The sequence below is a fragment of the Typopeltis vanoorti genome, chromosome 15 (assembly GCF_054136105.1).
Source record: "Typopeltis vanoorti isolate ZY-2024b chromosome 15, IOZ_Tvanoo_1.0, whole genome shotgun sequence".
Taxonomy (NCBI): Eukaryota; Metazoa; Arthropoda; class Arachnida; order Uropygi; family Thelyphonidae; genus Typopeltis; species Typopeltis vanoorti.
Window position 1 is genome coordinate 30,734,325 of NC_143563.1, and position 16,224 is coordinate 30,750,548.

Sequence of the window (16,224 nt, forward strand, 5' to 3'; positions counted from 1 at the left end):
GCCTCACCAGCCTTCGAATTTTGCAACATGAATTCTTTGTAGTCTCTGTACAGATTATGATATGATACTTCTTTGTAATGCCGAGGAGTTTCTTCAGCAAGGTGTTCAGAATGAGTCCCTTCTTATCTTTTGATGTTACCTTAAGGCCATGATTCGCTTCAAGCTGTGCCACTTCAGTTTCTTTCATGTTGTTCAGTGGGTTCAAACCCTTTAAACTTGAACACAATTTGGGGCTACAAATTTTCTATACCACTGCAACAATTTCTGGCTTACATTCTCCTCCACTTTGACAGTATTATTTACAGCATATCAAATGTTACAACTTTTCCAGAATTTTTTAATGTCAATTTTTCTTCTCCATTAGACACCATGAAACAAAATTTTATGTATAAAGTATGTGATTTTGCATGATTTTTACGATATAAAACTTTAAGGTGTTACTTTCTCTTAAAGTTTGCGATGTCATACTCAAACAAATTTTGCTTTTAATAATTTTTGAGTCTGGTGAATACTCAAGGTCTTAGCTATCAGCTGTTTTATTATTCATAAATAGAGCTTTCTTCACCAAGTTCTTAGTCAGAAGTTTCATCAAAGTAAACACGAGAGAGTGAACTTTGAACACATTATTCAAAATATTCCACCAATTTGTCAGCTGCAACTTTTTCTGCTGCTTAATCTTAAAATGCCTAAACCACCTTTAACTTACTTTTTCCAGATCAAAATATATGAACTGAACCTTCTCACAAATCTGATGGCATATCAAATGAACAGACCACTGTGGAAGTTTTTTTCAAGGAGCAGTAAATTTCCTCTTTATGCTTTGCATTTTCTTACTAATGGTGGTGTCTTTTATAGTTGACTTTGATGCACATCACTTTCTACTCTGAGTGCAACCCCTTGATGGTATCATACACAGTAAGTGACCATAGAATGTTTTATTGCACCTCTTTTTTACTTCAGTGTTGCCTGTACAATATATCTTGTCATATCATGAGGCCAAAAAAACTGAAGATTTATTCTTTCTGATTAATTGGAAACAAAAACAAATCTCATTGAATGCCCAATTCTTTTTTTCATCTTCCAGTTCAAAAGAGAGTGAAATTTGATAACTCATTAGAGATAAACATACTCTTGGGAGTAGAGCCAAAAACTGTATTAACAGTTTATATTCTTTGCAAAATAACAGTAAGATGGATTTCACTGTTGAATATTTTTAATGCATTCCAGAAGAAAAATTATGCAGATGTCATCAATACCATGTTAAAAAATTTTATTTAGCAGAAATACCTTGAAGTTCTGTTTCTTACAGGAGTTAGAAATCAATTTAATTGTGTACACAATTTGAGAATTGGTACACAGTTTGAGGATTGGTAGAGAATGTATGTCGCACATGCTGTGGCAACATATTCCTGTATAATGGTAGATTATTGCTTCATATATTCATCATATATATATAATGAATTCAAAAATAATGATTTTCTCATGAATATTTGTTAACCTCGTGTAGTGTTCCACTAGAGCATATGTTGGAAAAGGTATTTCTGAATCAATTTTTGCACCGATTTTAAATCATGATCATCAAATTCCCGACATGTACTCTTAAGGGTGTACAGGATATGATAGTCCTGTACACCCTTACAGGACTATCATTACTAACTTCCATCCTTGTCTGACATCAGATTTAACATTAAACTATCTTCCTGTACTTCCTTCAATTCTAACTGCTGACTTACAACTCAAATAAAGACTGAGTATTGCTTGATATAATTCCCCATTGACACCATACAACTCTAGTGTTTTGAATAGCTTCTCTCTCTTGACGCCTTGTCGTATGCCTTTTCCAAATCTACAAAACTTAAATACAGTTCTTCGTTATATTCCCATGATTTCTCAACTATTTGTTGTGAAGTGAAAATCTGATCCTGAGAGCCTTTATTTGGCCTTTATCCAGCTTGTTCTTCACCAAGCTTCCCTTCCACAATCCTTCTCAACTGTTTCTCAAGTATCCTTGCATAAATCTCCAGGAACACTTAGTAGAGAAATACCTCTGTAATTTTCACATTCAGTTTTAATTCCCTTCTTTATATATGGGTACTATGAGAGCTCTACTCTAATCATCTGGAATTCATCCCTCTGTCTAGCCCTTCTGAACTATGTAGTGCAGTCACTGCAAGACTTCTATACCACCATACTTGAGCAGTTCTTGTTGAATATCATCTATTTCTGTTGCCTTTCCACATTTTCAGGCTTTTGATGGCTTTTTCTACTTCAAATATGGATGTGTATTCCTGATTGCTGCCTGTTGAGTGTTTTTTATCACTGTGCTGTCACTGATTGTTTCATTTAGCAATTTTTTGAAGTAATTACTCTATATAAGTAATTCCTCCAGTTTTCATGTCACCTTTATCATCTCTAATTCTTTTTACAGCACTCTTTCCTCCATTTCTATACTTCAACTCCCAGAATATTTTGCCACATTCTTGATGTTTATTTTTTTCATGTTCTTACCAAAGTCTTCCCATGGCTTTTGTTTAGCTAGTCTTACACAGTCTTTAGCTTTCTTGCATTTGTCTCTGTGTTCTCTTAAGAGCACAAGCTTACTTATTTGCTAGGAACTTTTGACATGCTTTCTTCTTTTCTTTCACTGCCTCTTTTACTTCCTGTGTCCGCCATGGAGTTCTGATTTTTCTATCCTTGCAGACAACCTCACCATGCCTCTCTGGCTGAATCTGTCAGTGTTTTCTTCAGGATTTGCCACTGAATCTCCAAGGTTTGGTTCCTGTTCTCAAACTCTTTCATTTTTTCTTGAATAGTGTTTGTGTATTTTAGTCTACAGTCACATCTGAAAGCTGCTCAACTTTTATTTGCTTTAAAACTTTCTTATATGTTCAAAATGAAATTCAATTTTATCCTGCTCAAGACTAAATGGTGATCACTTCCAATTTGAAATCCTCTGTACACTAGTGTCCTGCACTAGGGAGAAAACATCACTATTAACAATAACATAGTCAAAGAGGCTTTTCTTATTCCTTCCCTCTTCTCTCCAAGTGAATTTGTGAATATTTTTATGTTGGAAGATGGTGTTAGCAATAACCAATCCATGTCAGGAGCAGAAATCCAACAGGTATCTGCCATTATTATTAGCTTTGCTCATTTCTCCAAATTTTCCCAAAATATTTCTGTATGTCTGACAATCATTTCCTACTCTGCTATTTAGATCTCCAACAGGAGACCAACTTTTCCTTTTTCAGTGTGTCAGTTGCTTTCTCTACAGCCTCAAAAAATTCCTTGACTTCTACCTTAGTAGAACTTTCTGTGGGACCATTGCCAAAATTAAGTCTCATTTGCCAGTTCCCCATTCTGATATTTGCCCACAACACTCTACTTGATATTGCCTGCCATTCAAGAAGATTAGTATCATATTTAGTGTTGAATACTATGGCTACTCCTTCTTTTCCTTGATTGTCATTGCCTGAATATAACATTTTGTATTTATTGCTTAGAAAGATCTAATCAGTTTTTGCCTTATTTGCTTCATTCGCCCGTATTATGTCTGGTATTTATCCAATTCCTCAGCCAGCTCCATTTCTTTGCCATTCAGGCTTCTCATGTTGATAGTACCAATCTTGAACTCTGGTGATGTTGAGTTGGGATGTGTTTCAGGATTTTTTCCAGTAGCTGACTTTTCTCTGTTCACCCTGGTTCACTGGCAAAAACAAGGTACCTTGTTTAACCAAGCAGAGCCCCAGCTGGCATGAAATTCTGTCATGTTGTCTTCTTCAACCTTTTGGTTCTGTCCACTGCTGGACGAAGGTCTTCCTGATGATTTTCCAGATCACTCGGTTTTCTGCCTCTCTCATCCATCTCACTCCTGCAATTTGTTCCAGTTCATTCCTCCACCTTCTTCTCGGTCTTCCTCTTTGTCTTGCTCCATCCATTGGTCTCCACTCTGTTGTTTTTCTAGTCCATCTCCCATCACTGCATCTGGCAATATGGCCAGCTCATCTCCACTTATCCTGTTTAATGTATTTTACAATATCCATGACACCTGTTTGAGATCTTATCCAGGTATTTGTCTTCTTATCTCTTAAGCTTGCAATGTTGTGTTGTTTTCAGCTTTTTGTTTAGGGCTTCGGTTAAAGTTCATGTTTCTCCTCCATATGTTAGGACACTAAGTATACACTGGTTGAAAGCTTTCCTTTTTAGACTCATAGGGATGTCACTTCTGAATATGTCTCTCATTTTCCCATAAGTCATCCATCCATCCATCCAAGGTGAATTCTTCGTTCAATCTCTTTTCTTTGGCACTCCTCAAAGGATAACAATTGGCCCAAATATATGGGCCCGTTGTTTTACATATGAATTAACTTGTTCTATTTCATGGTTTTCAACTTTGACAGTTCTATGGTTAATATATTTATTCATCATTATTTTTGTTTTTTCTCTATTTTTAATCCAATTATTCTGGAGGCTTCATTTAGCTGATTTAACTTTTCTTCTAGATCTTCAAGATTATCTGCTATTAGGACAATATCATCTCCAAATTTCAGATGATGCAGAATTTCTCCATTTATGTTTATTCCTTTTGTTTCCCAATCAAGACTTCCTCTAGTGCAGCTGTAAATAATTTGGGAGATATGGTGTCGCCCTGTCAGATGCCTTTTTGTATTAGGAACTTTTCATTGTTTTTATATAATTTAATTACAGAAGTTGCATTATTGTAAATATGTTTTAGTGTTTCAATATATGATTTCTCAGTACCCTGGGTTTCAAGTGCTTTTAGTGTTGCAGATGTTTTGACTGAATCAAATACCTTTTCATAGTCTATATTGGCCAGACATAAGGGTTTATTGTATTCAGTTGATTTTTCAATGAGCTGTCTTAATGTGTGAATATGGTCCAAAGTATTGTAATTCTTATTAAATCCAGCTTGTTCACAGGATTGCATTCCCTCTAGTTTAGATTTTATTCTATTATTTATAATTTTTGTGAAAACTTTATATATGGTGGGAAGTAGGCTTATAGGTCTGTAGTTTTTAATTTCTTCCTTATTGCCCTTTTTAAAAATTAATATTAGAAGTGAATTGTTCCAATTTTTTGGAATTTTTCTCTGTTTTAGGCATTTATTAAAGAGTTTAGTCAGCTGCTTGATGACAGGGTTTCCTCCTAGTTTTATGAAGTCTACCATAATTCCATCTTCTCTTGGGGCCTTTCCATTCTTCATTTCCACTTCACCTTGTAAGATCTCAGGGGTATCATGTTCTTCCTCACTCGAGTTATCCATAGATGATTCTTGGATGTCCCGGTCTTTGTCTTCATAGAGTTTGGTATAAAATTCCTGAATTCTTTTGATTATTGCATCTCTATTTTTTATATAAGTTCACCATTTTTTCCTCTTACAGCAGCTATTTCTGTTTTTTCCAACTGATAATGTTCGTCTTAGGACTTTCATATTACTATTGTTTTCTATTGTTTCTTTAATTTTCCTAGTATTATACGATCTAAGTTCGTGTTTCATCCTTTTACGTATAGTTTTACAAATTTCCGCATATTCTATTTTATTGGTGTCATTCAAATCTCTTTTCATATCTCTTCTTTTCTTCATCAGATCTAGGTTTCCTGTCTTAGTTTTTCCACTCTTTGGTGCCTTTTTTACATCTCCTATTTCTAGTGCAAAATTCAAGATAGATTTTTTAATATTTCATTAGTATCATCGATGGTAGTAGCTGTGTTTAACTTTTTTAGTTCATTTTTGAGTGATTCTCTATAACAGCTTTTATTGTGGTAGAGGTTTTTTAGATTCACTAAATTTGACTTTTTTTCTTATGAGCTTGTTCCATTCCCATTTTTTGTTGATCCATACTTTTGTCTTTACTAGTCTGTGGTCACTTCTTGTATTAAATCTATTAAGCATTGCGGTATTATTTATTATATATCATCTGTTGGAGAGGATGAAGTCTATTTCATTGTAAGTTTCAATGTCATGTTGTACCATCATTTTATTTTGTGGTTTAAGCTAATGTGTGTCAGTTCTCCTAATTGTTTGGCTGTGTGTGTGTGAGAAGTTCACCTCGAAGAAGAAGCAGAGACCATTTACAAAGTTAATTAAGGAAGCCTACAAACATTTTTTCAGTGGTAAGGTAGGCGATAAAAATAAAAGCTGTGCAAGTTGTGTAATAATCTGTGGGCTTGGCTGAAAAGAACCAGACCCTGCATGCATTGGCTATTCTGATGATTTGGAGAGAGCCAACCAATCATTTTACTGACTATTATTTATGTCCTACAAAAGTTTCAGGATTTTCATCGAAAAATAAAAAAAACACATTGTGTATCCGAATGTTCCATTGGCTCTGCAACCAGTACCGAAACACCCAATACCTGCAGACATTGAGAGTGGTAGTGAAGAAACAGATGAAATATCTGACACAGAACATGATATTTCTAAATCAAAAATGACCATCCACACTTAATCACCCAAGAGGAATTGAATGATCTTGTAAGAAATCTTACGAAGGATCATGCAGAACTTTTAGCATCACAACTGCAAGGATGGAATCTCCTAGCTGAAAGAACTAAGGGCACATATTTCAGACACTGTCAAAGTGAGTACATCAGTTATTTGAATGAAAGCGACCCTGATCTTTTGTACTAACATAGGTGGTCTAACTGAGTCCTATGGCATTGAACACACAACACACCATCTGAATGGAGACTTTATTGATTCATCAAAATCCAGTGTCTGAAATCTGTTCTTCTTCAAAATAGTGGCTTATGAAATAAATTACTGAATGGGCCAGTAACACATTCAGTTACTATGAAAGAAACATGAAAATGTGAAATTAGCATTGGGAAACATTAATTATGATGCCTACAAGTCTAACATCTGTGCTGATCTTAAAGTAATTGCAATTTTGCTTGGGTTTCAAATAGGATACACTAAGTACTGTTAGTACTGTTGCTTTCTATGTGAATGGGACAGCAGGACGACCAGGAGTAATCATTATGTTGTTAAACATGGCCTTTGCATATACATCTCACACCAGGAGAAAAGATGTTAAACATGCACCATTTGTAGAAACAGAAAAAATCTATTTACCACCACTTCACATCAAACTTTCTGTGAAAGCAATGAAGCAGGGTATTTGAAACAAAAATTTCTAAAAATAAGTGATGCAAAAAGTAAAGGAGGGCATTTTCACTGGACCAGAAATTTGATTGTTAACGAACAATCCCAAATTTGAACACGTTCTAAACCAGAAGGAATCTAATTAATGGACACAGAAATCTTCAGATTACAAAGAAATTGTTTCTTCTATAGTCACATCATATCATAACATGGGATGCAAGATGTCTCTGAAAATACACTTTCTGGACTCACATCTAACTTTTCCCAGAAAATCTCTGGTCCATAAGTGATGAACACAGTGAGAAGTTTCATCAGCAGATTATGAGGATGGAAGGCAGATATAAAGGAAAGTGGAGTCACGTTATGTTAGCTGATTACGGTTGGGTCTGAAACAGGAAACACTAAGTTCATCTTATAAACAGAAGGTATTAAGAAGTCATTCTAGTTGACTTTCATTCTACATGTATGATATTGTTAATAGTGTTTATATCATAAAAATCTATAGAGTTTATTTAAATTAAGGGGATATTAAATCCCACATTATTTCAAAGCCGAATAAGAAACTCAAAGATCAGAATCAAAGAGTTTCTTATTTGGCTTTGAAATAATGTGGGATTTAATATTCCCTTAATTTAAATAATGTCACATCGCCGAAGTGAAGCCTATTGGCTCTTTTATTTAAGTAATCTATAGACTTGTTTCTCAAAAACTATACTTGATAGGAAAAAATTAAGAACATATTTAAAATCAGCATGAGAAACTGAGTAAGAATCACACACACACAGCTGGAAAGGAAACAAAAAAAAAGTTAAAATTTGTCAGGCACAGTACTTGTAATTAGTATTCTGTAATCAGTATACTGATTACAAGTATCGATTATATATATATAATCAGTACTTGTTTCTCTACACAGATAATTATATGGTCATTGACTTAACTGACCATAAGCCTGCAATGTGGAATCATACATAAAAAAGGTAATGTTTCTGCATATAATTTTCTGTGTGCAGTATTTTTTTTTTCAATAATAATACATATACCAAAAGAATGGCAACCTGGATTCCCACCATTATAATTAACAAACTTGGGAACATAACTGTAGTTACAGCAGTTATGAATTCCTTGTGTAATGATGCTGGTATAAGAAAAAATTTCAAAATTATCAACTTATCTTTAAAGGTACCTGTCACATGACTATAAACAATAAATTACACAGTAACCACAGTAATTAACTTTAATGAAATGAAAGTACAGATAGTTCATACTGAAAATAACAGTACATCATCAGTGCATAGAAACAAGCAAATCAAAAAAATGGCAATACAAGGTACATACAGCAGTCGGTGGTTTACCAATTAAAAACTGTTGCCGCATGCTAAAAATTAATGTTAATAAATTGAATGAATTTAATGCATGGGTGAAGGATGTTCTCATCCATTCATTTCCAACCCTCTCATTGGTTTCATTATGTAGATGATGTCTTTGCTGTTTGGCTTCATTCTGAAAATGAACTTACCACTTTCCTACAACAGATGAATAGCCTTCACCCACACATTCAATTCGCCATGGAAAAAGAAAAGGCTGGCAGTTTACTATTTTTGGACATCCTTCTTACGTGCACAGCCTCCAGTACTTTATCAACCAATGTTTATCCAAAACCTACCTTTATTGGCAGATACATCAAAAGTCTGCTCATCACACCTCTCAAAAAACTGGTGTTGTCAAGTCTTTAATTGAGCACATAACGTGTGTTCCTCTCCCTCAAGCCTTACAAGAACTTCTTACTTTCAAAATGTTAATGGAATTTAATAGTTACAACCCCAATCAAATCCAGCAGATAATTGATTCCTATGTTCCAATCCCTTATATTTCTGGCATCTCTGAACTGATTGGTAGAATTTGAAGAAGTATCATCTTATTCCCACGTATTTTCTTATCAACAAAATTTCTCATCTGTTGCCATCTACGAAAGACAAACTGTCACCTCTATTATTAGCTGGCATTTACCAGATACCTTGTGAATGTAATCTAATATATTTTGGGCAGACGGGCCGTTCTGTAGAAAAAAGAATTAATGAACATCAATATTATATTGAATACATGAAATCTGAAAAGTCTGGTTTGTGTTTAGTATTGACTCTAAACACAGTATCCAGTGGGATGAAGTTCATCTTCTCCATAGAAGCAAGATTAAATATGAATGCCTTTTCAAAGGAAGTTGCGAAGCCCTTTTGCATCGGCCAAATCTGAATCGGAACAATTGTCTCTCTCTCTCTCCCAAAAGTTTGGAAGATTCTTATTTTATGTAACCATCAAAAATCGTATTTAATAATATTATTTATTAATATTAATTTCTAGCATGCAGCAACAGTTTTTAATTGGTAGACTACTGATTGTATGTACCTTGTATTCCCATTTCTTTGATTTGCTTGTTTTTATGCAGTGACGATGTACTGTTATATTTCAGTACGAAATATCTGTATTTTCATTTCATTAAAGTTAATTACTGTGGTTATCATGTAATTTAATGATTTAAAGCCTGTGTAGTTCAGTGGATGTGGCGTTTGCACACCACGGCGCTTGGCCGCATGAAGGAAGACTTGATTTCGAGTCTAGTTGGCGACTAGAGGAAATTTTTCTAAGCCTTTTTTCGACCGGTTCCTGAGTTAGTCGATCTCTGGCACGGGCAAACGGGCTTTTTCTCCCGGAAATTCTGGTTTTTCATCCTGTAAACTCAAGAAAATCGACCGTAGAACCCACATTATTTCAGACATTAAATACGAGTGTTAGGGTTAGGGACCACGAGATGGCAGCACTTGTTGAGCCGTCACTCTTCACTGCATGCTGCTTAATTAGTGATAGCCTTGGGCCAGCTAGCTCTGATTGGGTACCAGTGTAGATTGAACTGCCCACTCAGTCTCCAAAAGTTAGATAGGGGCTAAAAACGGCCTTGCCTACTCCCTATATATACGGGAATAAAAAGGCGTTAGCTGATTTTTTTTTTTTTTTTAGAACTTGTTGCACTCTGCAGCTACAAAAAGTTCAGTTGCTTTCAGAGTTAACTTACAGAAATTAACAAGTCCTGTTCTTACCTGTTTAGTATATATAGTATACCCATCAGAATAAGGGAAAATATGTGTGTGTGTGTGTGTATACACGCGCGCACTTTTTTTTTCTCCTGCTGACAGATGCATAGGTTAATTTTAATGGGCAGTGGAGCAAGTGGTCTTATCTGCTTGAAAAACAGCTGCATTGAAAATAATTGTTACAATTCTCTCGCATCATATGCATTACAAAACACTTGGTGAGACATCAAATGCCCTTCGATGATACTCAGTAGCATGCACATGTAGTCAACTGTGAATGTTCCAAAAATTTGGACAATTTCTGAATCTTCAAAGGCACATCAGTACACAAATACCTGGCATTTGTGTTCATCATATTTTGAGAAATATTTATGTATTTATATTTTGAAGTTTTTTTTTTTATTTCTATTACTCTCATTGCTCACCATAAAGTAAACTCAGATATTAGTATATAGAGTGAGACTAGTATATATACTAGTATATGTACTCAGATACTAGTACATTTCATGACTGTCCACATCATTTCATGACTGTGGACAGTCATGAAATGATGATCACATATGTGTAGTATGTTCAACTGTGAGTAAACTGCATCTTAAAAATATTAAAGAGTCTAAGCCACCTTTGATAAGCCTTACTGTGATGTAAAGTGTAGATACAGTTATTTCTCAATTATCCAACCTTCAAATAAATGAAACTTCAGTTAACTGACTCTTGAATTGGTTAGTGCATCAACAATTTGTCAGTTGTCCAGCTGACAAATTTGCTCTCCCACTGCATTATGATAAGTGATAGATTTCTATAGTATGAAATAGTTAAGAGATGCAAAAGTTTTTTTTTTCATGTCTTTATTGTACAAATGCATTCTTTCATTGTTTATCCATTCTAATCATACTATTTTTAATTCTTATATACATAGGACTGTCATGTCTTGACATTCAGCAGTTCAGGCTCTGTTTCAGATCACCTAGTACTTCATCCTCAGTTAGAATCTGGAAATTACATAATAAAGGTAAAACTTATGTATTATAATATAATGAACTTGAAATAAAGAAAAATAATACTACTGTGTGTGTGTGTGTGTGTGTGTGTGTGTGTGTGTGTGTGTGTGTGTGTGTGTGTGTGTGTAATTGCATCACACAGTAATGAACAATAGCCCATACAGCTCAAAGAGGATATCAGGAATTTAATGTGTTAAAACATTTTTATTGCATGTATGTGTAGTCACTTTACATAATTAGCCAATTTTTAAATTTCTGTCTAAGTTTAAGTTAATAGTATAAGATATGATCTAGTGTTCATCAGTCTGTAATAATCATAGTTTTATTAAATTTTTCTTTGGTAATTCATTCTTGATTATGTTTTAGAAAGCTATTTATTTACGTGATTCACTGCAAAGTGAATACGCATCTCTTTAGATGAAATCATTATTAGATACATACTATTTTGCTGCTTTAAAAAAAATAAATTTTTAGACCAGAAGTTAGTAATTTCGAGATGCACATGACCCTTGATCATTTTTTGTGGGCGTGATATATTTTCTTAATATACTAAAATGCAGCCTTTGGAAATCATTTGATAAACCATAAAATCGACTAGTGCAGTGGTCCTCAAACTGTGTGCCGTATCACCCCATGGCAGCATAGTGAATTTTTTCATTTATTTTTTCAAGTGGCTACTAAGTTATTAAGTAGTTTGGACCTAACTACTTAATAAAAAGAACTGTTAGGTATTTCTTTTGGCCTAGGTGTGCCATGAAAAAATTACTAAGACACTAAGAGTGCTATGAACCAAGAAAGTTTGGATACCTCTGGACTAGTTTATTGGTCATTTGGTTCTATTATTTTTTAAAACTTTGATAAATATTAATTTCATATTTGTTTTACACAGAAAGGATGGGAAATTTTTTAATTCAGAATCAATTCATATTAAACACACTAACCTCCATAATCTTTGATTACTTTTCATAAATGAAAAATAAGTTGACTCATTCATTATTATTATTATTATTATTATTTGACATCTCCAGGAAGTCCAAAGACTCATCGAGGGAGGACATCTACTCTACAACTCTCTATCTCCACCAACTACAATGAAAACTGTGCTGTTGCACTTGACCTTTCCAAAACATTTGATAGGATCTAGCATAAAGGGCTTCTTCTCAACAAATTACAATCCCATGGATTGCTTTTCTCCCTTTGTATTTGGATTGCCAGTTTTTCAGATCATTCACTATGTATAATGATAGAAGGCTGATGGTTGGATTGCATCCTGTTAATGCAGGTATCCTTCAAGAGCTCTTATTTCACCAATCCTCTTCCTGATATATATAAATGACCTGCACTTATTGATTAAACCCTATTCATAGTTTTGCTGAAGATATCATTCCCCCCTCATCCTATTCATATGACAAGCCTTGTAGTGCTATAAACACTGATCTCTGCAGTATCCTTCAGTGAGGCGAAAGCAACCTTGTCACCTTAAAACACAGTTTTGATTGTTTTTGACAGTGCTCAGCTTAAGATTCAAGACCATATCTCGGATATTCAAGACTCTTACTACAAGCCTTTCCTGGCATAATCACATCACTTCTGTAGTATCCTCAGCTTCCAGAAAACTTGAAATCCTTTTTTACTTGCATACTCTGTATAAATCTTAAATCCACCTAACCTTGTAATACTGCTCTTGTGTTTGGAGTGGTGCAACTTAACCCTCTTAAAAATTCTCGATGCTATTCAGAAAAGGATGGTTTAGTTGATTAACAACACCTCTCTCACAGTTTCCACATTATGCCTCTTCTACAGATATTTCCATGGCTGTTTAGAACTAGCATCCATTATGCCTCATATTTCTGCCAGATCTCTAGGAACAGGAACTCTAGCAACATCTATCCAACATTGTTTCTGAAGTGTGCATTTTCTGTAGAAAAATGCAGTTTGTGAGACCATACAAATCTCAAATTTGTCCGACCTAAGAATATTGCTCTCCCATTTAGGTGGTACGCTAACAAAACCTTTGAAAAATTTTGATATCATTATTTATCTGGGTGAGCTACTTTCTTCTTTTGGATGGCATCAAGAATTTTTAAAAGTTTTTGTGAACCACCCCCAAATGGGAGAGCGGTTGGACAGGTGAAAAATAAAATCTTAAGCAAAAATTGATATAGAAGATTGAGGCAATGATAGATGTGTTTGTGCCAGGAAGAGTTAGTGATTAATGACAGTCTGGGAATAGAGATCTGATCTTGAACGTTCACCTGAGTCTTATCAAAAGTAAGGTAGATGAACTAGGATTTTTTTGTCTTTTTTTTGTAAGTAAAAAGAGAGGATTATTTTGGCAGTATTGACTGACTGTAACTAGTTTGTCATTATCTTTTCGAAGAATGACATGTAGATCATTGTTTATGGAATTAGTTGCAGAAGATGTTGAAGCTTAATTTGAGGGTTGCCATGTTTTCTTTATATGAGTAGAAGGAATGGCATGTGCTGTCATCATCACAACTGTTAATAGGAATTCGTGTCAGTTGAGGGAAAGTCATATATGTATCTAATGAAGAGGATAAGTGGTATAGCAGATCACCGAGTCAAAAATTAGTTGAGAAATTCATGAGAATTCCATCCATCATTTACAGTGAATGACCAAAGAGAAAACTCATACAGACTACAAAGGGTAGAAGGAAGGTCATAAGATGGCTATTTGCTGAAACAGACCTTAATGACAGCTTGTTAAGATGCCTTACCATGCATATCCAGAGCTGGGTGATATAAGCCAAAAGATTCACTGTGGATCTTGATTGGTGGAATCCCTGCTGATAGTCACTGATTAATTGGTATTTCTTGAGGCACTGAAGAATTTGGCTGTTGATATTACTTTACAGAGTGTCAGCAATGAATGTGGATTAGTTCTGTACTGTAGAGTGGATGCCAGCTGAATATAATAGGGTGTAAAGATGATGACAGACAGGTGTTCCAGGGCACAACTCTACATTTGAAACACCATCAGCACTAAAAAGAGTGTAGATACCTAAAAAGGCATCTACGCTGTTTACGATTTTTTCCAATGTCTTTCTAGTGAAAGGCATGTAGCATGTTGGTCTTGGTTTGGTTGGAACTAATTTACCTTGGTCATCTCTGCAGAAGTTGAAAGAGAAGAATGAAGGGAGGAGAACAACTATATTTAGGTGTTATTATAGCAATCTCATCTGGTGGTTGCAGAGATGAAGAGAAGTTGCACATTGTGACAAACACAAACAGCCTTTGCAAGGAGTAGTTACCAATGAAAGGTACAACCCATTTGTGCAAGAGATAAATTTTCGATTTGTTTTCAATTTTTGAGGCTTTAGCATTGTCTGAGAAATGTATTTTTTGTCTTGGGCCACTTCTAATGTGCTTTTTTTTTGGGGGGGGGGGAGTTACATTAGCACACTTTTATTGGAAAATGGCTTGAATTGGACTGGAATTATTTTGAATAGAGCGAGAAATGAATGAATAGTAGTTTATTTCACTTACGCAGGTTAGAGTAGAATGGTAATTGTATTACTTTGAATATAAGTGCAATGGAAGACATTAGACCAAATACTCATTAAATAATATTTTCATTTTATGTTTGTAACTATGAGAAGAAATTAGACTGATCACTTTGTGAAGGAGTATTATCTAGGTGGAGATATCAGAGTTGCCAGTATGACTGAGAACAATATTGGGTACAGAGAGAGAGAAACTGGTGATGATTAGCACATTATGGTTACGTAATACTAATGTGAATACAGCAGTAAGATTGCATGGGATATCAGCCTTTGTTACAAGAAAGTGTGAGAGAGCTAGCAATGCTTCTGACCAAGCTTCATATCCTTATCTTGTGTGTGTGGGGGGGGGGGGGGGAATAAGATAATTTGGTTTCCAAGACAGAGAAAGCAAATTATAGACTGATCACTATCCTAGGAGTAGTAGTTAAGTTATTGGAAAAGTTGCTTAATGGCAGAATTTAGGAATGGGTTTATAGGAATACTCTGTGGGAAGTAGCAAAGACATGCCCTTTACACTTTTGTGAAGGATATGTCTTTGCCTTAGTAATTGACTCACATTCAGTAATAAAATGACATTTGGCATGGATACAGGAAATAATTACAATGATACTACTGGACTTTGGAAATGCTTGGAACTTGATTAGGAAACTGGAGCAAATGGAGATGAATTAAAAGCTGGTGACATGGATAAAAGGACTGGGTTCCCTCTGTGTAGGTAGTATGTCTTCACGTTTTTCACTTCCCATTGCATGCCTTGACTCTTTATTTAATGCTTCTGTATTCATACAGTGAAGGACAACTTATTGAAATATGGTTATACTGCAGATCACAAAAAAATCTCCCAAAACAGAACAAAACAAAAAAAAATATATATATCCAAAAAAACAGCAAAAACCCAATCAATAATAACAACAATAATCCACACGCAAATATTAATAATCCTAAAAAAAAAAAAAAAAAATTCCATATCCACTTCACAAGCATTCACAGCTTAAATAGCAGTATAAGTGATATCACCTACAATCATTAGAACCAGACTTAGTATTAAGTGCTCGAACTATACCATGCACAATTCCTTCTGCCACAGGGGCAGCACTTATTCATTCATCAGAGCCAACTTCCAATGTCAGAGAATGAAAAACCTTGATTCTACTTCCCATTTGATTTGCTTTAGCTCAAAATTTTCCTAACCAAATAACCAGTGTGGTCTATTTATAAGCTAGATTTTTTGCATTCAGAATACGCAAATAGTGAGATCATCTTCTCTGGAGACTTCATTGTCATCAACCAAAATTGGTTGTGGACAAGATTCTACTGATCAAGCAGGCAGCAATGCCAAGGCATTTGCCAATTGCAACAACCTAACATTTTCACCCAAAGTACTAGTGATTCTCACTGTCTAGCCAACATCCTTAACCTTCTCCTCTTGCTACCGAGAGAAGTTCTCTTGGTAAGTTAGACCACAACCTAATATGTTTCCTTCACAT

General features: G+C 34.8%; 1 protein-coding gene across 3 annotated transcripts in view; it reads left to right on the top strand.

Annotated features, from left to right (window-relative positions):
* Window positions 1-16,224, top strand: part of poe (E3 ubiquitin-protein ligase-like protein poe) — an 801,929-nt gene that overhangs the window by 492,263 nt on the left and 293,442 nt on the right. For all 3 annotated transcript variants that reach the window (XM_090405892.1, XM_090405894.1, XM_090405895.1), the window contains one exon: window positions 11,132-11,224. In XM_090405892.1, the coding sequence (XP_090262018.1) occupies window positions 11,132-11,224 (93 nt within the window). The remainder of the gene's footprint in view (window positions 1-11,131; window positions 11,225-16,224) is intronic.